The sequence below is a fragment of the Lissotriton helveticus genome, chromosome 6 (genome assembly GCF_964261635.1).
Source record: "Lissotriton helveticus chromosome 6, aLisHel1.1, whole genome shotgun sequence".
Lineage (NCBI taxonomy): Eukaryota > Metazoa > Chordata > Amphibia > Caudata > Salamandridae > Lissotriton > Lissotriton helveticus.
The window spans coordinates 1,452,395,381-1,452,417,205 of NC_136067.1; the positions used below are offsets into that span (position 1 = coordinate 1,452,395,381).

Genomic DNA, 21,825 nt, shown 5'->3' on the forward strand with positions numbered 1-21,825 from the left:
AAGCCTTTTTTGGCTATTTGGGGTAGTGTGCGCTTAGGCCCCTGTAACTTTTTGACCACATAAGGTATCCACGCCAATTTGGCGTCCTTTTCTTCCAACATCATGGGGATTCTAAAGGCACCCAGGGTTTGTGGATTCTCTTGGAGGGGTCCCATCAATTAGCCAAAATACAGTCAAATTTTAGTTTTTTCATTTTCTCAGTTTTAGGGAATGACAGTCTTTTGTGAGAGAACCAACATTTTTTACACAGTTTTGGCATTTTTCTGGGACATAGCCTATTTTTGCTATTTTTAGTGCTTTCAAACTCCTTCCAGTTAATGGTAAAAATTAGTATGAAAGCAATAATGGATCCTGGAAAGCTATACATTTTAGAAAAGTAGACAAAATTCTGAATTCAGAAAGGGGTCATTTGTGTAGAGCTATCGAGGTTTCTTTATAGAAACTAACAGTTAAATATTGGAAAAATTGAAAATTAGTTGAAAAAAACAGCCTTTTTTGTCAACGTTTTCACCTGTAAATTCTTGTAATTATAACAGCTCTTTTAAAGCAACATACCGTTACATCCGCTGGACCTTCCTAGTTGTGGGGATATATAGGACTTGTAGGTTCACCAAGAAGCAGACAAACCCAGAGTCAAAAACTGAGTAGCAATTTGAAATGACTTTTTATTATGTACCGGGTATATAGCAATTATTGGGGGAACATGTATACATGCAAAAATCGGTATGAAAGACACCTATGTATTTCTGAAATGGGTACAAATTATAGAGTTTAGAAACGGTACATATTTGCACATTTTCAAAATTGGAAATACTCATACTAGCATGAGAATTATTGGTCATTTTTCAAAATGACTTCTTTTTTACACAATGTCTTTCATTTGGAAGGCAGAAATGCAACAAAACTCAACAGGTAATAACAGTTGCTTTACAAATCTGAATTATCCTAAGTCTCCCAATAAAAATGGTACCTCACTTGTGTGGGTAGGCATAGTGTCCACGACCGAAAAGGGCTCAAAACCCAACGTGAACACACTACATTTTCACAATGAAAATGTACCCTTTTTTTTTGCGAAGTGTGTAGCTGTCATTTTTTAACCCTAGCTCTGCCGGCACCTAGGGAAACCTAGCAAACCTATACATTTTTTAAAACTAGACACCCAGGGGAATCCAGAATGGGGTGATTCGACTGCCTGCCACCATGTTCTGTTACCCAGAATCCCTTACAAACCTAAAAAATGTCAAGAAAGCCACATTTTCCCCACATTTCTGGGGTGAAAAGTTTTGGAATTTGCGTGGATCTACACATGTCTACCCACCCTGTGTTCCCCAAGGTCTTATGAGAAAAACGGTACCTCACTTGTGTGCGTTGGCCTAGTGCCCACGACAGGAAACTGCGCAAAATGCAACGTGGTCACACCTCGATCTCGCAGTGAAAAATGACCCTTTTTTAGCAAAGTGCTTAGCTGTAGTTTTTGTACCCTAGCTCTGCCGGCACCTAGGGAAACCTAGCAAACCTATACATGTTTAAAAACTAGACACCCAGAGGAATCCAGGATGGGGTGACTTGACTGCCTCCCACCAGGTTCTGTTACCCAGAATTCCTTGCAAACCTTAAAAATTGTCCCAAAAAAACACATTTTCTCCACATTTCCGTGGTGGAAAGTACTGGAATCTGCGTGTATCCACAAATTTCCTTCCACCCTGCGTTCCCCCAAGTCTTTCAAGAAAAATGGTACCCCACTTGTGTGGGTCGGTCTAGTGCCTGCGACAGGAAACGGCGCAAAACGCAACGTGGTCACACCTCAATTTCGCTGTGAAAAATGACCCTTTTTTGGCAAAGTGCCTAGCTGTAGCTGGCAGGCGCAAGTACCCGCGACAGGCAAGGGCCCAAAACATTTTTTGATAGGCAATGTCGATGTTGCCTCAAAATGTTTTGGGCCCTTGCCTGTCGCGGGTACTTGGGCCTCCCACACAAGTGAGGCACCATTTTTATTGGGAGACCTGGGGGAACACTGGGTGGTAGAAAATGTGTGAGAGCCCGGTGACGCCACACTTTCCCACACAAAAATTTGTGAAAAACTGTTTTTTTTTCCAACTAAAATTGAGGATTGCAAGGGATTCTGGGTAAGGAGACGTTGGGGGATCCACGCAAGCCATACCTCCTTGGAAGCCCCTGGGTGTCTGCTTTTCAGAATTTTGTGGGTTTGGTAGGTTTCCCTAGATGGCCGTCCAGCACAGGGCCAAAAACCCAGGTGACCCCCCTTGCAAAAGCAGGTGGTTTTGAGATAGGCAATTTTGATGTCGTCTCACTACGTTTTGGGCCTCACTACGTTTTGGGCCTCACTATGTTTTGGGCCCTTGCCTGTCGCGGGTACTTGCGCCTCCCACACAAGTAAGGATTCAAGCAAGCCGGGCCGAAGAGGCTGAAATGCCAGAAACCGGTCCCTGGTAGCTTGTCTCCTTTCTGGTGAAGAATTGGCTTGGTAGTTTGGTCTGCCCTGTTCCCATGATGCACTGGGCCAGGGACAGACTAATTTGCATATAGCCAGGTTCTGAGCTGGGATGGGGCAGTGAGATAAATAACGGTGATGGATCAAGCCCTGATCTTTGGACTGGGTAAGAGTGGTCTGCTTAATTCAGACACTCTGTTCATCACCACCCCCTTTTCTGTATCGTCCCACACAAGTGTGGCACCATTTGTATCGGGAGACCTGGGGGAACGCTGGGAGGTAGGAAGTTTGTGTGAGCCCGTTGACGCCACACTTTCCCACACAAAAATGTGTGAAAAAAATGATTTTTTCAGATAAAATTGTGGTTTGCAAGGGATTCGGAGTAAGGGGACATTGGGGGATCCACGCAAGCCATAGCTTCTTGGAAGCCCCCGGGTGTCTACTTTTCAGACATGTGTGGGTTTGGTAGGTTTCCCTAGATGGCCGTCGAGCACGGGGCCAAAAACCCAGTTGACCCCCCTTGCAAAAGCAGGTTGTTTTGAGAGGCAATTTTGATGTCACCTCACTACGTTTTGGGCCCTTGCCTGTCGCGGGTACTTGCGCCTCCCACACAAGTGAGGCACCATTTTTATTGGGAGACCTGGGGGAACGCTGGGTGGTAGGAAATTTGTGTGAGCCCAATCATGCCACACTTTCCCACACAAAAATGTGTGAAAAAACAGATTTTTTCAGCTAAAATTGAGGTTTGCAAGGGATTCTGGGTAAGGGGACAATGGGGGATCCACGCAAGCTATACCTCCTTGGAAGCCCCTGGGTGTCTACTTTTCAAATATGTGTGGGTTTGGTAGGTTTCCCTAGATGGCCGTCGAGCACGGGGCCAAAAACTCATGGGAGTTTGCAAAACCATTTTGTTTTGTGTTAGGTAATTTTGATGTAGCCTCAATAGGTTTTTGGCCCTTGCCTGTCGCGGGCACTAGGCCTATCCACACAAGTGAGGTACCATTTTTCTCGGAAGGCTTTGGGGAACATGGGGTGGGTGGAATTCTGTGGATCCACGCAAATTCCAGAACTTTCCAACACAGAAATGTGAGGAAAATGTGTTTTTTTGGACACATTTTTAGGTTTGCAAGGGATTCTGGGAACAGAACCTGATGAGAGCCGGTCAAGTCACCCCATTCTGGATTCCCCTGTGTGTTTAGTTTTCAAAAATGTACAGGTTTGCTAGGTTTCCCTATGTGCCGGCTGCGCTAGTGCCCAAAATCCACAGGTAGGCATATTGCTAAAAACAAATGCGTGCCTAGTCTGCTTTCTGTCCGCCCTGGGGGGGGATTTCGGGGGTGGGGTTGCCCCGATATGCCCCCATGGGGGGGCAGAAACACTGTGGCTATTTTTCTTGGGGGGGGTGGTGACATTGGTATGCCCATTCTGGGCAGCCCCCACCACCACACATAAAAAAGCCAGCATAATCTTTGGCGTCAAGTGGGCTTTTTGCACTCCCGGGGTGGGGGGGGCAGATTGGGTGCTACTGCCCCCATTTTCCCTCCAGGGGGTCAGAAAGGCTGCAATTATTGCGGGTGGGGGCATTGGCATGCCCGTTTTGGGCAACCCCCACCCTAATAAAAATGTGGCCAAAAAAATCCCTGGTGTCTAGTGGGTTTTTTGCCCCCCCAGGGGTGGCAGAGTGGAGGCTAATGACTCCATCTGCCCCACCAGGGGGGCAGAACGCCTACTAGATGCCAGGGATTTTTTGAGCAAATTTTAATTAGGGTGGGGTGTGCCCAAAACAGGCATGCCAATGCCCCCACCCTAATAAACATTTTCCCCCAAAATCCCTGTCGACTAGTGGGCTTTTTGCCCCCCCCCCCCAAGGGGGTGCAGATTGGAGGCTAATGCCCCCATCTGCCCCCCAGGGGTGCAGAAAGCCTACTAGATGCCAGGGATTTTTAGGAGCAAATTTTAATTAGGGTGGGGTGTGCCCAAAACAGGCATGCCAATGCCCCTACCCTAATAAAAATATGCCCAAAAAATCCCTGGTGTCTAGTGGGATTTTTGCCCCCCCAGGGGAGGTCAGATTGGGGGCTACTGCCCTATCTGCTCCCAGGGGGGAAGGAAGGCTGTCATTTTTGCGGGGCAGGGAGTGGGGGCATAGACAAGCCTGTTTTGGGCAGCCCCACCCAAATTCAAATTTGCCCCCAAAAAATCCCTGGCATCTAGTGGGCTGTTTGCCCCCTTCCCCCCGGCGGGGCAGATTGGGGGGTAATGCCCTCATCTGCCCCCCAGGTGGGGCAGAAAGTTTACTAGATGCCAGGGAGTTTTTTTGTGCAAATTTTAATTAGGGTGGGGTCTGCCCAAAACGGGCATGTCATTGCCACACCCTTATAAAAATTTGCCCCAAAAAATCCCTGGTGTCTAGTGGGCTTTTTGCCTTCCCCCCCCCCCCACCCCCGGGGGGGCGGCAGATTGGGGGATACTGCCCCATCTGCCCCCAGGGGGGGGGCAGGAAGGCTGTCATTTTTGTGTGCGAGGGGATGGGGGCATGGGCATGCCCGTTTTGGGCAGCCCACCCAAATTCAAATTTGCCCCCAAAAATCCCTGGCATCTAGTGGGCTTTTTGCCCCCTTCCCCCCCCGGCGGGGCAGATTGGGGGGTAATGCTCTCATCTGCCCCCCAGGTGGGGCAGATAGTTTACTAGACGCCAGGGAGTTTTTGTGCAAATTTTAATTGTAAAATGTGCTGGATTTGTAAAGCGCACGGCTGCCCGTGAGCGTCCCGGCGCTTGCTTAGGGAACCCGTCCTGGTATTCCCCTGTGAGAAACCCCGGCAGGGTGTCCACAAGGTGAAAGCCAGGCATCCCGCCGCGAGGGGCCGTAGTGGAGATTAAGCAAGCTATTGCCCAGAGTCGCAGAGTGTGACCCCGTGAGTTGAGTAGGCACCAGAGCGAGAATTGTCGGGTCCGTGGATTTTTGAGCCCGAGACCCGCCGAGGCGGGGAATCGAACCCTGGTCCACGGTTGATTTCAGCTTCCGGGTCTGCCGCCTCTAACCACTGAGCCACGCTTCCCCACTAGGGTGGGGTCTGCCCAAAATGGGCATGCCAATGCCCACACCCTGATAAAAATTTGCCCAAAGAAATCCCTGGCCTCTACTGAGCTTTTTGCACCACCCCCCGGGGGCAGATTGGGGGCAGAAAGGCTATAATTGATGTGGGAGTGGGGGCATGGGCATGCCCGTTTTGGGCAACCCCACCCTATTTCAAATTTGCCCCCAAACAAATCCCTGGCATCTAGTGGGCTTTTTGCCCCCCCTGGCGGGGCAGATTGGGGGCTAATGCCCCCAAGGGGGGGGGGGCAAAAAGGCTATAATTTTTGTGGGGGAGGGGTGGGGGCATTGGCATGCCCCCACCCTAATTCAGATGGGCCCCAAAATATCCCTGGCGTCTAGTGGGCTTTTTGCCCCTCCGGGGGTGCAGATTGGCTGTAATGGTGGCGGGGGGTGGGGGCATTGGCGTGCCCGTTTCGGGTAGCCCCCACCCTAAAAGAAGTACCCCAAAAAAAATCCCTGGTGTATAGCGGGCTTTCTGGCCCCCCGGGAGAGGCAGATTGGGGGCTACTGCCCCATCTGCCCCCCCGGTGGGGGGGGGGCAGAAAGGCTGAATAAAGTTAATTGCATTATGGGGGAGTGAAGGCCCTTGCCCAAGGGGCCGCTCCCCCCTCCCTGGTGTCTAGTGGGTGGATGCAATGACGACAGCGCGACGTGCTTGCTGATCCTCTTTGAACAGAAACCAAGGAGTGGGCCTCGGGAGCTGGGGAAGCTCTTCCCCAGTTCCCAAGGTCACTGGGGAGAAAAGGAAATCCCTCTGCTGTCTGCAGCAGAGGGATTTCGGGCCCCTGGCCTCATGACGGAATGGATCCGTCATGCGCACAGGAGCACCGATGCTCATGACGGAACCATTCCATCATGAGCATTGAAGGGGTTAAAGAAATAGGTATAAAGTGGTCCAGATTAAAGTGTTTGTTTTTTCCCCCCTAAAAATTGGTTAAAAAACGGTCTACCGTATTAAAGTCACCTTCTTCCCAGCTTTCAGGAACATGCAGAGCTAAATTAAAAAAACATATTTTGTTCACAATTTGTGGCTTTTTTCAAAGAGGTAGCCCATTTTTCCAATTTTCTGTGCTCTCAACCGACTTCCATTGTGTGGTTGAAACCAGTGAGTGGTCCAGGAAAGCTATACATGTCCGAAGAGTAGACCTAATTCGGAATTCAGCAACAGGTCATATGTGTAGATCCCTCAAGGTTTTTCAAAGAAAATAACTGTAGAAATTAAAAAATATTTAAAATATTTTGGAAAACGCACCATTTGTGACTACATTTTTATCTGCAACTTTTTGTAATGATGGCTGATTTACAAAAGCAATATAGAATTACTTCCGCTAGATCAGAGCTTTGCCAGTGAAAGGCGGAATTTAGGGCTGAACTAAATTGTGGGCTGCCAAGAAAGCACTTCGTCTGTGCTTATCCCCACACATGCCTGCTCTCTGGTTGGTCTAACCTTCTGTAGGAGCCCGGCTGCACAAACTGTCGTCATCATGTACCTCTGAATCACTGAAAGATAAGTCGGCGGATGGAACTCCACCTACTGAAAAATCACTTCCAGATTCTGCTCCATTTTCCTCTCCCTCAAATGCGGTCTCAGTATCTTCTGTCTTAGTCTCTGATCCAACACTCTGCGCATGCTCCGTTAGATCTTCCGATGGATCCCCACCGAAACCAGGAAGACGGTCACCCAGGCACTCGTCACCAGCCGAATGGACTACGGGAACACCCTCTACGCGGGAACCACTGCCAAACTACAGAAAAGACTTCAACGCATACAGAACGTCTCCGCACGACTCGTCTTGGACATCCCCCGCCACAACCACATCTCCGCCCACCTGAGAGACCTGCACTGGCTCCCCGTTCAGACTCCTCACCCATGCACACAAAGCTCTCCACGACCTGGGCCCCAAATACCTCAACAACCGCCTCACTTTCTACACGCCCACCCGCCAGCTGCGATCGACCAGCCTCGCCCTCGCCACCGTACCACGCATCCGCAGAGCCACCGCCGGAGGAAGATCCTTCTCCTACCTGGCGGCCAAGACATGGAACTCCCTCCCCATCCACCTATGACTGACCCAGGACCATCTCTCCTTCAGGAAGCAACTCAAGACCTGGCTTTTCGAGCAGTAACGGACCCCCCCCGCCCCAGCGCCTTGAGACCCTTCCGGGTGAGTAGCGCGCTTTACAAATTGTTCTGATTGATCCTCCCTCAGAGCTGTCCTCCATAACCTGAGTTAGGGCCTGGCCAGCAGCTATCCACCAAGACGCCATCTCTGCTGACTGGCTAAAACCTTCCTTTAAAAACTCTGTCCTACGTAGAAGACAGAAGTATTGTTCTAAAGCCTTCGTTGGGTGTGTGCGTCTGTGAGATGTATGCAACAGTAAATAAACAAAAACTTACTTTTTTTGGTGAATCTGATGGTTCGCCAAGGCACTAAAAAAAAGACCGTATTACTTCACTTCGCCACATACCTAATATCACTGCATAATTTTGTTATGGCTTATGCAAAACTTTATTGTTGGGTTAGACGCTGCACATTAGACTGTATAAAAGTAATTTCCAGAAGCCAAATATCAACCTGTGATCTCAGGAGGCACACATTCACATAGTAGACCCTGCAATGTTGTGCACAGGTGTGGTACTTGTGAAAACATATAGTGCTATCACCATGGTCACCTGAATCATGTGGCTGCACAACACCCAATTATTGGACAGTATTGACTAAATTCTGAGGCAAGAAGAGACAAATTATGCTGTATTAGGAAGCACATGTTTTGATAATAGTACAATATTATTTTATGATATGAAAACATGATAATACTGCCTGGGCAAATTCACATCATTACCTTCAGTATAGCAACCGAATACAAAAATAAGCTACTGAAAATTACCATTCAACATTTGCACAGAGCCTCCCCTGCATGCAAACATGTCACCACATCTTACCTTTTGGATTGTATTTTTCTAATAAGATTCCCTACCTTTCTGGTCTAAAACCCCTTTTTGTAATATATGTGTGTTTTCCCGGGTTTAGGTGGTCAATCAACCAGGGGAAACACAAATTTATTTAAAAAAACGAGCATTTGTAATGCAATAGGTCTTGCATTTTTGAGAGTTAGAGCTATTGGCGTTGTAAATGACAATGTCTTTTACCCAAGTAGAGTTGATGTAGCCTGGAAGTGTGTAGCTTTGAGTGAAATTATGGTGATTGGAATTATGTATCATGGTGTGGAGTGTATTTATGTGACTTGTGTTACCAGGAGTAAATATGCTGAAACATAATTGCAAAGAAAGGCGGCCTTTCATTTCCCACAAATAAACAAAATTAAAACACGTTGCTTCCACCCAAAAATGTTGGTATTGGGCAATCAGGCAGTGCCCGAGAGGCTTGTCTGACAGGTCCGTGTGTGGCTGGATTTTGGGGTATGTGTAAGTAGTAATAATAATAATAATAATCAAGATAAGGTAGGCTAGATGCTGCATCTCTCAAAAAACAACAACAATGAAAGCACTTTATATACAACGACGTGCTCAGGATGAGATGCCAAATTAGATGCAGGTGGTGCCACTGGACAAATGCAACTGCATGCTGTAAACATAGACTTGACATCCATCCCTTCATCTGTTGCTTGGGTGCCACATTATAACAAATACGTTTCTAGGTCCAGCAAATTAAAAGTTAGAAAATCAGTGCCACGCTAGTCAAATGTAAATGTGTCACCTTTTACCTGCTTATTGCTGTAATTAGCCAGTCTTACAGGTGCTGTATAGAGCTGATTTTGTTGGAAAGATGTGCATAATAACCTTTTTTTTCCTTGCTGCACGATTTAGCTAAGTTTAACGCAGTGACCCTAGATATAAAGCACAGCAACCTCAGCATTGAAATGGCAAGACACACAACACACCCATCTATCCACCTGTCACTAGAGCTTCTAAATAGACCATAGAAAAAGCGATCTAGTTCAGTTAGCCCCTATATAAATACCCGTAGATTATAGAAGCTATGCATGGAGAAGAGGAGGGTTGAAACAATGCACCATTCAGGGGATCGTGAGGAGAAAAGAGATATGGAAGAAAGGAGGAGGAAAGGAAGTGAAGGAAACAAGTTGATTGGAGTTAGGAAGTTGAAAGGATTGCCGGAAGGTTGTGGGAGGGTAATAAGTTATTTAAACTGAATGTAAGTGAAGGCAGGTTATATGAGAAACATTTGAACACAAGAGACAAAAGATTAAGGGATGGGGGAGAAGAGTCAATGAGTACTGATAAAGGGGACAATAAACACTAAATGAGTGAACAGTGCAATAGTCCTCATTTTTAACAGGGGGACTTACAACTATTACGTTTGTGTCAGGAGCATTGCAGCCATTGCTATGTGTTGGCAATTGGGTGATTCTTCAAATTGACAAAATCTTTTTTTAACGTTACTGTTGGCAACCAAGAGTGACTAACTGCTGTGATCTTTGTTAATGTTTTTGCAGATGGTCGCCACCAAGGTAATCTAGTCTGAGGTGGTCACTATTCGAACATGGATGATAACAGCTCGGGTTGATTTTCTATAAACATAACCAGCTCTGATCACAAAAGGATTGGAGACCCCTGATATAAAAATTATTGGTTAGTGAAAACACAACATTGAGAAGTGTGCAGATGGGCAAGGAAAAGGTGGCTTAAATAAACACAGAGTTCTGAAGCAGACAGAGGGGATTGACAGGGCTGGGCAGCTCAAGAATAAGCTGGAGACCACGTACGTTCAGTGTACTGTGCCTGGAGGGGCCGGACTGGATGGAGCAGGAGGGCCACAGAGTGTTTTTAATTGGTTTACTTGGTTCAGCGGAGTGGTGCTTTTATAAAAGAAAGTAAAATGAGAGGCACAGATTTACTGTCATAGCAGGGCTAGGGTTGCCCCCGTCGGACACATTCCAGGCTCCTCTTTTCTCTGACAACTTCACAGGGCGGGAAAAAGAATAATAATCCGTAGGGGCAGGTAGACGGCAATAGTAGAAACCTGCACCTCACAATGATTCTCCCTTTGCCTCTATAAGAGCTTTAAGCCTAAAACCACACTTTTTCCACCTCCCTTTTTACTTTCTGCCTATATTTTTCTTTTGCTTTTTTGAACATACTGGGAGGGGGCGAAGTGCCAGTAGTAGCCATGAGGTGGGCCTAGGAGGGAAATTAAAAAAAAAAAACAGGAAGGCATGACAAGCAAAGACTGAAGCGAGGAGAGCAGAAGAATCTACTGCCTCACACCGAAGCATGTGAAAAGCACTCAAATTAAAGTATGTTTGAAGACGAGCCACACCGTGCTCTAAGCCTCGCAATCCTCACATTCAGGAATACGACTGCCTGCAGCACACGTGTCTGTGAGCTGCAAGTAAAACATAAAGCCTGGCACCCGTTTCGTGAACTCCGCGCTGAGAGTGAAAGTATGTTTCAAGATGAGCCGCGCACAAAAAAAGAAAGGCACCATGTTTGAAGCTAAACCTCGGCATCACACTCTGTAATAATTCGAAAAAATAGTTCTCCAACAACAGATAAAGAATGAAGCAGAAGTAAATTGAACTTAGGCGGTGTTTACATATCACTGTGTGAACCACTTAGTATGCAGCAACCTAGAATGACACTGCAGTGAACCAATAATAAGCAGCAGGCGGGAGCAAAGTCCTTTGTTGACTACACTAGGTCTTCCAGGCAGCGCTTACGCGCTGCCTACGATCGACCTAAAATGTAACCATCAGGGGGTCATCCCATGTCTCCAGAGACGACCCCCATCTTCATTTCTTTTATATTTATTTTGCCTCATATGGACTGGCTTTTTGTTTTGTTACATATGTATGGTATCCCAGAAAGGAGGGGTGGGTGGGGGAGTGAACACACATTTATATAAAAAAAAAATGTGTCCTCAAGTGGGTCGACACATGTCTGGAGTGCGGACCCCACCTACATTTCTTTGTGTGTGTGGGGGGGGGGGGGTCCCGTGGGGGAAATTTGCCATCCCAAGAAAAAAATACACATTCTCTCCATAAAATGAGGGAACAGCAGGGGTCAGCCCGTTTGTCAGAAACACCGACCCCCGACTGACAATTTCACTTACTTTTTTTAAATACCTTTTTTTTCTAACCTCCCCTAGGGACGCAATCATGCCCCCAATTCAAATAGGGAAAACAGAACAGGGTGGTTGGACAGGATTATTCACACAACAATTCCTTAGTCACACAGTCAATCTGTACCATGTGACCCCTGGATTAGTATTCCAAACGAATTTATTTTTCTTTTTTATACATTTGTCAACAAATTTTGGAAAACAGACACAAACAGAACCACTGTCAGATCAAAAGGTTCATATATACAGTATCTACAAATGTACACATTTACAAACTTGCAACAATGAATTAAACAAAAATGATTTGACACACCAAAGAAAACAATAACATATACAATAGTCCAAATGAATTGCAATTATATACAGTGCAAAAAATAATCCATAAACAGAAAACGGGCACCAGTCCAAGGAATTGAAGAACCAGGTGACAGGCGGGATTGAGATTGAAAACAAGCCTGCCTGTCTACAAAAGCCTGTGGTATAAAGATTCTGCACGTGGGCACAAGAGATTGCCCACGTGCAGAATCTTTCTCCCAGTCCCCGTCCTGAAGAGAACCTCGAACATTGAGGTTCGAAACGCTTCGACAATACCACCCTGTGGCTACAACTAAGGGTGCCGCTAGGATGTAAATCATACTTCCACTCTGTACCCTAGCTTCGTAACCCTGAAAAACATTATACCACAGGCTTTTGTAGACAGGCAGGCTTGTTTTCAATCTCAATCCCGCCTGTCACCTGGTTCTTCAATTCCTAGGACTGGTGCCCGTTTTCTGTTTATGGATTATTTTTTGCACTGTATATAATTGCAATTCATTTGGACTATTGTATATGTTATTGTTCTCTTTGGTGTGTCAAATCATTTTTGTTTAATTCATTGTTGCAAGTTTGTAAATGTGTACATTTGTAGATACTGTATATATGAACCTTTTGATCTGACAGTGGTTCTGTTTGTGTCTGTTTTCCAAAATGTGTTGACAAATGTATAAAAAAGAAAAATAAATTCGTTTGGAATACTAATCCAGGGGTCACATGGTACAGATTGACTGTGTGACTAAGGAATTGTTGTGTGAATAATCCTGTCCAACCACCCTGTTCTGTTTTCCCTATTGTTGAGATCCGGGTTGGGCAGTTGTAGGATCCGATACCTTCACTGTTTCACAACCCAATTCAAATAAACATTTAAAAAAAAAAAGAAATGCCTCCCTCTAGGGTGATCGGCCTTTTGACCATGAGGGCCGACCCCTAAACACTGGTCACTGTTGGCCTAGTGGGTTTCTTGATTGTGGAGCACAGTGCGATCGCGATCCATAGTCAGGAAATCGTTTCTGGGAGCCTCATAGGAAACGGCAGAATCTCCCCTTTCCGATGAGGCCTCACTGAAACCCAGAATGCAAATATATTGGTGGCTGGGAGGAGCGTTGCACACTACCAAAGTATCATCAATATCAATTCAAAACAATAGACAGAAAATGCATACAAGTCCAGTGCTCAGGAGGAGGGATAACCACCAATTCTTCCACAATAGAGAGGTCAAAAATGTGAATATATTCTACGAGCACTCATTAACTCATTAACTCTTGAGATCATGGTATCAGTAGTTTTGTTCATAATTTTCATGTCTTGGAAAGCACACTTCGCCCTTGCAACCATGTGTTTCATGTGTGAAATATTGCGGCAGACTTCTTCTCGGCTTGTCCACTCATAATATAGCCAACACAATATCCTGCTTGTCATAAGAACTGTTTCTTACACTGACCATCAAATATGTGTACGGTTCGAATAAGTTCAATCATGAAAATGTACAGCATAAGCCCATATCAGTAAAAATGTAACTTTGTACCTTCAGGAGAATGCTCCCTCCACGTTCTTGACTCAACTAAATATTGTCCTACTGATACCACAATCTCAAGAATTATTTGCTGAGTGATCAGAGAATTTATTCAAATTTGGTACCACCCTAAAACCTGTGGTGGCCTTTTTCATCATTTTTTACCCACCGGAGTGAGAGAGAAGGAGCTTACTAGCTCCTGGAATCCGCTCCAGTGTGGAATATGTGACGTCAGTGCATCTCGCAGCACAGATGGGCGGAAGGGGGTGCGGGACTAACGCAGAAGCGATTCCGCATCTCACACACCCTTTGAATAACATAAAGAAATGCTCCGATGCAGGCAATGAAGGGTCCTTTTCTGCCTTCTCCAGTGTTGGCCAGTGGCCAACAGCGGCACTGGGGAGGGTGTGCGGGTGTCAGCCATTGGCCGTCACCTGCACCAAAAGGTTTAAAAGTTGTTCTGCGCAAATGTAAACAAATTATGGCAATATCAACAAAAGCAAATAGTTGTACCACGTAGACTGTAGTAAACCAATCTATTGCTATAACTGAAGGTTTTTGACTGATGTTCAAGAACTGTTTAACTATGCATGTGGAAGATAACAGTATATTAGGGCAGATATCGGTTTGGCCAAAATCATACTTTCCAACCCTACAGATTTAGGCAGTTGATTCTCTGCTGCCTTTTGCATCATATTTCCCCGGGTGTTATCAGGCCTCCTACTGGCCTGGAGTTACACTTCTGTTACCTTCTTTGAGCTGTAAACCCAGAAAGTTGGCTTAAGCAGTCTGAGCCTCAACAAAGATGTGTAATGTGATTTGCTGCATTGTAAATATATACATTTAATGTAAATGACAGCATTTGTAAAGCACACAGCTACCTCTGGAGAGGTGTCCCGTCGCTGGGGGATCGGGAAGATTAAGCTAGCTATTGCCCATGGTCACATGGTGCTGGACTAACCTGCTGCTGGAGCCGGGGATCAAACCGTGGCTGCTGCGCCACACCTCTTCCAATGTCATTCATGAGTCAAAGATTTAATATCACAACATCCTCTATCTGCTAATGAACAGTTCTAGAATTTGAAAACATCCAGCCTATTTATGTCATAGATTGCTAACAAGTATGCAAAATTACAGATAAAAAATGTAATGGGCGTGGACAACGATCCCAAGGAATATTGAAGCCCTCTTAGATCATATACAAGTTTAATTTGCTTATCTCAAAACATGTACCCAAATATACCCAGCTAATGACTAAATCACTTGTTCTATAAACGTCTTTTCTAATCAACCTTCAACCAAAGATTGCTGCCGTAAATGTTTGTGATTTTATTTTAAAAAAATGTTTCCACTTTATAGTCCGTTCCAGATCTGCTATGTCCAGACTGTCCCATAAAAGGGCTAAAACACAGTCCTGCCTTAGGTTGCAGTTTGTATATATTTTTTTTAGATTAATGATTGTTTTGACTCTCTTTGATTTTCACACTAGTATCTCTATATGGGCACTTTATTATTTACCCTTTCATTGGCTTGAGTAGCATGATTGTACTCTCCCATCTACGCCATTCCAAAAAGAAAACACATTCTGAAAGAAAGAGTTTGAGCCAGAGTAGAAATGATGCTTGAAAATAACGAGAATATCAGGTAACACACTCCTATTTAGAGCTTGCAAACTGGCGTTGAATTAATTTTAGCAGGCGTTTACCCTTATATTTGTATTGAAATTAAAGAATTATAGAGGAAAGGATTCTGCAAAAGGGCAGGCGTCTCCATATTCGGCAAACTCATCCTTATCCAAGGCATACATTATATTGAAATAAAGTTCCTGTAACTATGAACTATGAACCTTTCATTAGCTTGATGCCTCCCTAGAGAATTTAGTGTTTCTAAAGTGTAAAATGTGCTAATGGTTTAATTGTTCTGGATGGGTGAATATAAGAATTCAGTATTAAAACTGAATGAAAACTAGAAAGTAAATCTCACAATTTCAATTCTAAAACGTGCAAATATTTATTTCTTTGTCCATAACATCAACTATAAATTTCAGGTAGCTTGTGATGTAGAGCTTTATCCCCTTTATTTTAGGCCTGTGGATATATGCTTAGGGCATCAACCAAAATCTCCTGGATGCACAGCAATCTGTTACCCGATTTCACCCACCTCTGTGGACACAGAACACCTCAAGTTCCCTCAGAAAGGCCCAGTACAGCGAGATCCTTCAGATATCACTCCCATCGTGAGATGCTCATTCATTCTCTAGGGTAAATAATAGATCCAAAGGGCTTAGAAGTGCCTAGTTTGCCATTTTTTACATCCCTGCTTCCTAGTTGTTTACCTAGTGGCTGTTGTGTTGACCATGCATTACCTGAAGCTGGCAAACTTACTAAGGGTTGAAAGTTCTCAGGATTCTTTAGCTGTGTATTTGTGGAAGAACAATTACTCCAATTGAATATTTTGAGCTTGAGGTTTCAATAAACTGTGGAAGCTTTATTTGGGAGTGCAAGCTCACATTGAACTTTCCCAGTGTTTATATTCTCCTCCAATTCAGAAACCGAAATGACTGCACCTTATTCAGTTTATTCAATGTTTACTTTGTTTGAAAGAGTAAATTATTGGGAATGATGAACCTGTTGAATCAATATTGGGTAGTATTTTTTTTCCAACCTTGGGTGCAGACCGTTGAGTGCTCCTCAGCTCGGCCCTGTCCACCTACATTTGAATTCACCCTATCTTGTGGATTTTTATAGATGGAGATTAAAAAGAACAATACGCTTTTCTTTAGCTGCTTGTTAATCCTTTAAAGCTTTAACAACAAATGTTATCAAAGTAAAGTACATTGCCGCTCTTAAGCCAATAAATTGTACATGAGTTTCTGGAAATTAGAAGTATATCAACATTAAATGTTACAGTTTTTAAATCACCTCAGCTCCTGCTCTCTCCATAGCAGGCCTTTGAGGAATAAGAGGATTAGTCAAAGAAGAATGATGATATTAAGATTGCATTTCTCCAAGGTATAAAACACCCTGTTCACCTTTTGTCATGTATAGCCTGCCTATTACTCTTTCACCCTGCTTATCCCGCTGGGCTTAGTTCCCTTCACTTTGAGATGGTAGCTAGAACATTTTCAAAGCTTTTAAGCGGGAAAGGCTCTTAAAAGATGGTATCTTCTCAGACAAATATATTGCCAGAAAATCCCAATTTGCTTTAAGGTCTTTTGACAAATGTTCCACAGGTTTGAATACAATTGTGTGATGTCAGGTGGATCTTTCTTTTTCCGTGTTGCAGCAATCTCAGTTTTAGCTGCCCATCCGTAATTCTGTAGGAGTATTTTGTCACCTTTTAGTTTGGTAAAGAAAATTCATAAGATAAATATTTTGAACCTTTTGGTAGAGGATAGTCCAGCGCAGCTCCTAGCGTGGAAAGCACAGTCCAAAAAGGTTGTGTTAAATTAGTTCCACCAGATATTAGATAGGTCCCCTTTTCCTCCATGCAAACCAGAAAACTTTCAATAAAAACGTGCTACACCTTCAAGTGGAAGAGGTTCTAAATCTAGTGTGTCAGTGCATTGCTACCTTTAGAAAAAGAAACCCTTCTCTGATTATTTAACTCTGTCCCTCAGCAAGGACTCGTATTGAATCTAAAGAACGGTTTTCAGGACTACCTACGTCTTGGATGTAGTGTTCTTTAACAAAGTGTCCTTTAAGATGATTCCTGAATTGTGAAAAGGTAGGGTGGTTCTCAGCTTTTTCCTTCTAATGCCCTCATTCCCATTGATCGATTGGCATACGGCTATAATGTTGAGGCTAGCCACAAGATCATAAAATGCGTGCATCAAAAAAACTCTATCCAGAGCGCATTAGACATGGGAAGCTTTGCCTCATATTCAAAAGGGTAAGAATTTGACTTACCTGCTTCCTTTAAACATTAACAAAGACTGTGAAGGGGTAATATGGGGGGGGGGACACAGTAGGTTAGGGTGATGCCTAAGGCTGCAGATGGATGAAATTACTGTAGGGACGTATGTATATATCTGGGAGTGGGGTGGCATGGTTTAAAAGAGCAATTGAATACATTTCTTTTTGTAGGTCATTAGTTTGAAATTAATCCGTACCTGATGTTTTCATTGCCATTTGAGCAAGGTTTCATTGATCACTACCTAGCTTCAAGAGCTGTTTTGTTATTTTTGAAGTTTCCATTCTGTAGCATTTTGAATACTGTTGATAAGGTATGAAAGAAAGGCATAACTATGAAGGGCAAACATATTTAAAGCTGAAAGAAAACTTATTGATTTTCAATTTTTAGGTCATCCAAATCTCATCCTGGACCTATTGTTCACATCAGCGACAACCCCATGGACGAAGGCAAGGTATGTTGATGTGGTTGCAATGTAAATTTGCAGTGATTGATTTAAGTGAAGGGCTTGAGGTTTAATTGTTCTTCCCTGTTGACAAACACTGCAGAAGAAAAAAAACATTTTATTTTTGCAACTGTAAAGACTTAATAATGGTTTAAATGATTTAACTGAGTGATAAATAAAAGAAATATGCAATGGAACAATAAAGGATCAAGTTCCACTCTAACAAATTGGCTGCTAAATCAGCACTAAATGGGTAGGAAGTTATACAGAAGAATACCATTATTTTCCTGCACATCACAGGACACTGGTGTGAGGTATCTGCCCGGTCCCTTTCAGTATTGCCTTCACATGCGTCTGAATCCTAACTTTTTAATGTGGTTTTGAGAAATTGATTAATTTTCCACGTGAACATCAGTACATTACAAATTTTCAGTACATGAGACATTACTTCAGTACATTACAAAATGTTATTTTTAAGTTTACTCCAAAAAGTTAACAATGAAGATTTATGACCATTATTATTCAGTTTCTATTTAAGGTAATATTACAAAAACTGCAAAAATATACCTGTTGAATTAGTCTTTGTATACATCTTTCTCTCTCTCTCCCTCTATGTATATATTTCCATTGAAAAAACACATGGAGTAAAGTGACATCATAGTTGGGTGATGAAATGAGATGAGGAATAATGTTTATAGCATGACAAAACACTGAAATTTGCCAGTTATAGTTTAGAAACTTACTGTAACTTGCGCCCCGTCATGCACTGCTTATGAACTCGGATAATACATAACTCATGACACGTTAAATGACATCCTTGATGACATCACCGGTGATATATACTGGACACAATATAACAGGGTGTAGTTCTCAAAATGCAGGGCTATGGGCTATCACAGGATGTCACCACATTCATAAAACCAGAAACATATAACGGATCAATGCTTCACAATTACAACAGTTAGGGATAGTGCCACCTTACAGTTACATTGATTAGAACATGTACTAACTCACAGTTTGCCTGCAATAATCAATACATCATTCCCATGGCCTTCAATAAAACACACAAAACATAATTGTCAATGTTGTTGTCTATAAAGCATTTTAAATGTAAATAAAATGTAAACATATACCTTCCTTAACATCTTGTGAAATTACCAGGGAAGTTGGCTTTGTGACTTAACACAAGCCAGTCCAACTTAATTAGGCATATTTTCCACCTTCCTAATTCTCTAAGCTAATCTTACATTGGATTTGAATTTAATCTACAGCAGCCATCCCTAAAGCTGATACAACCTGGTCCACTTTATCAACAAATCTAGCAAACTTTGAGCTCCAGTCAGTTTGTTTTAACACTGCAAAGGACACATTACAAGTGAAAGTCCTGTGGACCTTACCATAGTCAGCTGAGCACTTCAAGGCGGTGGCCAAAAAGCAAATGAAAATCAGATTTGGAACCTTTAACCTAAAATAAATTCAGCCTATATGGCCAAAACCTTTTTAGAAAGCTCTCCTCCAAGCTATCGCCTGGCCCAGATGTCTAAGGCTGTTTGCCATCACTTTTGGAATTTTAACAGTGTTGTCGTCAATGATGTAATTTCATATGATCCCCGTACAGCCCCATAACATATGCAAGAATTCTGTCCCCTGGGCGATATGTAGAGAACAAGCAGTATTGGCCTGCAGGAAAAGCCCATTCTGCCAGGCTTCATGTACGTCCTATGCAACAAATGAAAATTAATCAGTTTAAACTGTTCATTTCTGGACACCATTGGCATCCATCCCATGATTTTCCTACAGACCTCCCCAACAGTATGTGTCCCCAGATCTGCCTCCTATTTATCCTTCAGCTCTGCCTATGTCACATCAATGTCTTTTACCCAAGGGCCCGATAGAGGCCTCAAACTACCTGGACATCCCAGGCGGAGGCACAGAGAAAGTAACAACTGTCATGCGACTGAGGTTCCCCGATCCCTCTGCCATTTCCCCAGAAGCGCCGACATCACCACACCATATACTAAGAAGTGATCCACTGGCAGGTCAAAGCTCACCTGCAGGGCCTCAAACGCACCAGTTATAACAACTTTAGATAACTACAAATGATGAATTACAGTGGATTTGTTCATTTAAAACTGTATGTTTTAAGTGACATTTTCACCTAACTATAATGTCCCTTTGACTTTTTTAACATAAAGTAAGATTTCCATCGCAATACGCAGTGATGTATTGGGCTCTAGTCCCCTGCGCAGACACCCACCCACGCCGGCCCGCACGGCATTCACATGCCTCTTCTAGGGGCACCACCAAAATAAAAAAAAATGACTAAAAAGCCCTCATAGGACATCATGGGGCACTCCTTGCCAGAGCAGTTAATAATAATAAATGAGTGGCTCCTCCTGCATGCCCCACTCCCCATTAATAACGATACTGAGCCCAGGGGATTGGTCCATAGGGCCTCCAGAGGCTTGGGGAGGGGGACCACCCTCCACCCAAAATAAACATTGCACCGTCCCTCCGAGCCCGGGGTCTTATTGTTAAAAAGGGGCGTGAGCCTGCCATTTATTTTTTTAAATCAGATCGGCAGCACTTTTTTTTGCCCCAGAACCAGCGGGTTAAAAATGTGAGTAGAAAAGTGTGTATCTATCTATCTATCTATCTATCTATCTATCTATCTATCTATCTATCTATCTATCTATCTATCTATCTATCTATCTATCTATCTATCTATCTATCTATCTATCTATATATATCACAATGGCTGTCACCACTGGGTAGTGATAGTTATGACCTTGTTTCCATAGAATTTCTTTTTTTTTTTATTTGCTAATAACTCTGGCACCGTTTGTCAGATCTTCACAAAACATTCCATAATTAGTTCTTACACCTCAACTCCTTCCTAGAATGTTTCAGGGTGATATGTCAAGCGGGGACTGAAAATAAAAAGAAGGGATCCCAAAATGCTGCTCCCCATGCAAATTCTATTGGGTTTTTTGACATTGCTAGTCAGAATGGCTAAACAGAATTGCACCAAATATGGCACAAAGCTATGTCTTTACCCACCTTTTTGTGATTTAGTGTAAATCTGTTCAGTATTTTTAAAGAAATTAAGCCTCCTAATGTACAGATATGTTGACAGTTGATCCCGCAGGCAGACGTGTGCAATTAATAAAATATCTACTTGTCAATGGGACAGGTTACTTCATAAATATTCTTTTCCTGTAACAAAAGCAACTTGTTCGTCTGGTGCCATATAGTTTAACTACAAATTATGGCAGCAATCTCATTATATTAGCGCTCTAATAATAGCCTCTGAATATGTCTGAGCTCATACCATAGTAGAATTTTAATGCTAGCAATTCCCTTATTTTGCCACCTTTTTAGAGATCTGCATACTGGGGCTGTAGTTAGCGGTAAGCAATCGTTCCCCACAGTTGGCATTCTCTTTTGAGTCAGTGTGCAAACCTACTAACTTGCATGGTTTATGGGTTTTCTTCAGCTCTTCTTTAAAATTTTCCCAAATTGAAAATGGTTGGAAATGTTTCCAGATAAGCTCATGAGTAAAACTTCTTCCTGGGTTGTGGGAAAACAGTGGTTGGTGGGAATGTAAACTTGTTACTGCTCAACAGATTCTCATATGAGCAAAATTACACACACGTATTTGCTTGTGCTAAAATGCAGTTCACAATTATTTTCTTGCCGAACGATTTCCTGACCTAATTCTGCAAATTTTTTGTTAATTTGTGAAAGCCGTAGATCTGCACTAGTGCAAGGACATATACCATGGGTGCACTTTTGTGACCTTCTTTGAGAATTTGGACCCTATTTTGGTCTGGCTTTAACCAAGACCTCTCTAAAATTCTCTGTATCTCTCTTTATCTACAGGCTAAGTAGTTTTTTCCAGTGTCAGGAGCTACTGTGATAATGTGTGGTTTTGAGACCAAAAATATTTTTGATTTTCCGGTGTTTGTTATAATGACGGACCCGGC

General features: G+C 43.4%; 1 protein-coding gene across 17 annotated transcripts in view; it reads left to right on the forward strand.

The window, feature by feature from the left end:
• STXBP5 (syntaxin binding protein 5) overlaps positions 1 to 21,825 on the forward strand; it is a 1,512,194-nt gene that overhangs the window by 485,387 nt on the left and 1,004,982 nt on the right. For all 17 annotated transcript variants that reach the window (XM_078649248.1, XM_078649254.1, XM_078649249.1 and 14 more), the window contains one exon: positions 17,785 to 17,848. In XM_078649248.1, coding sequence (XP_078505374.1) covers positions 17,785 to 17,848 — 64 coding nt within the window. The remainder of the gene's footprint in view (positions 1 to 17,784; positions 17,849 to 21,825) is intronic.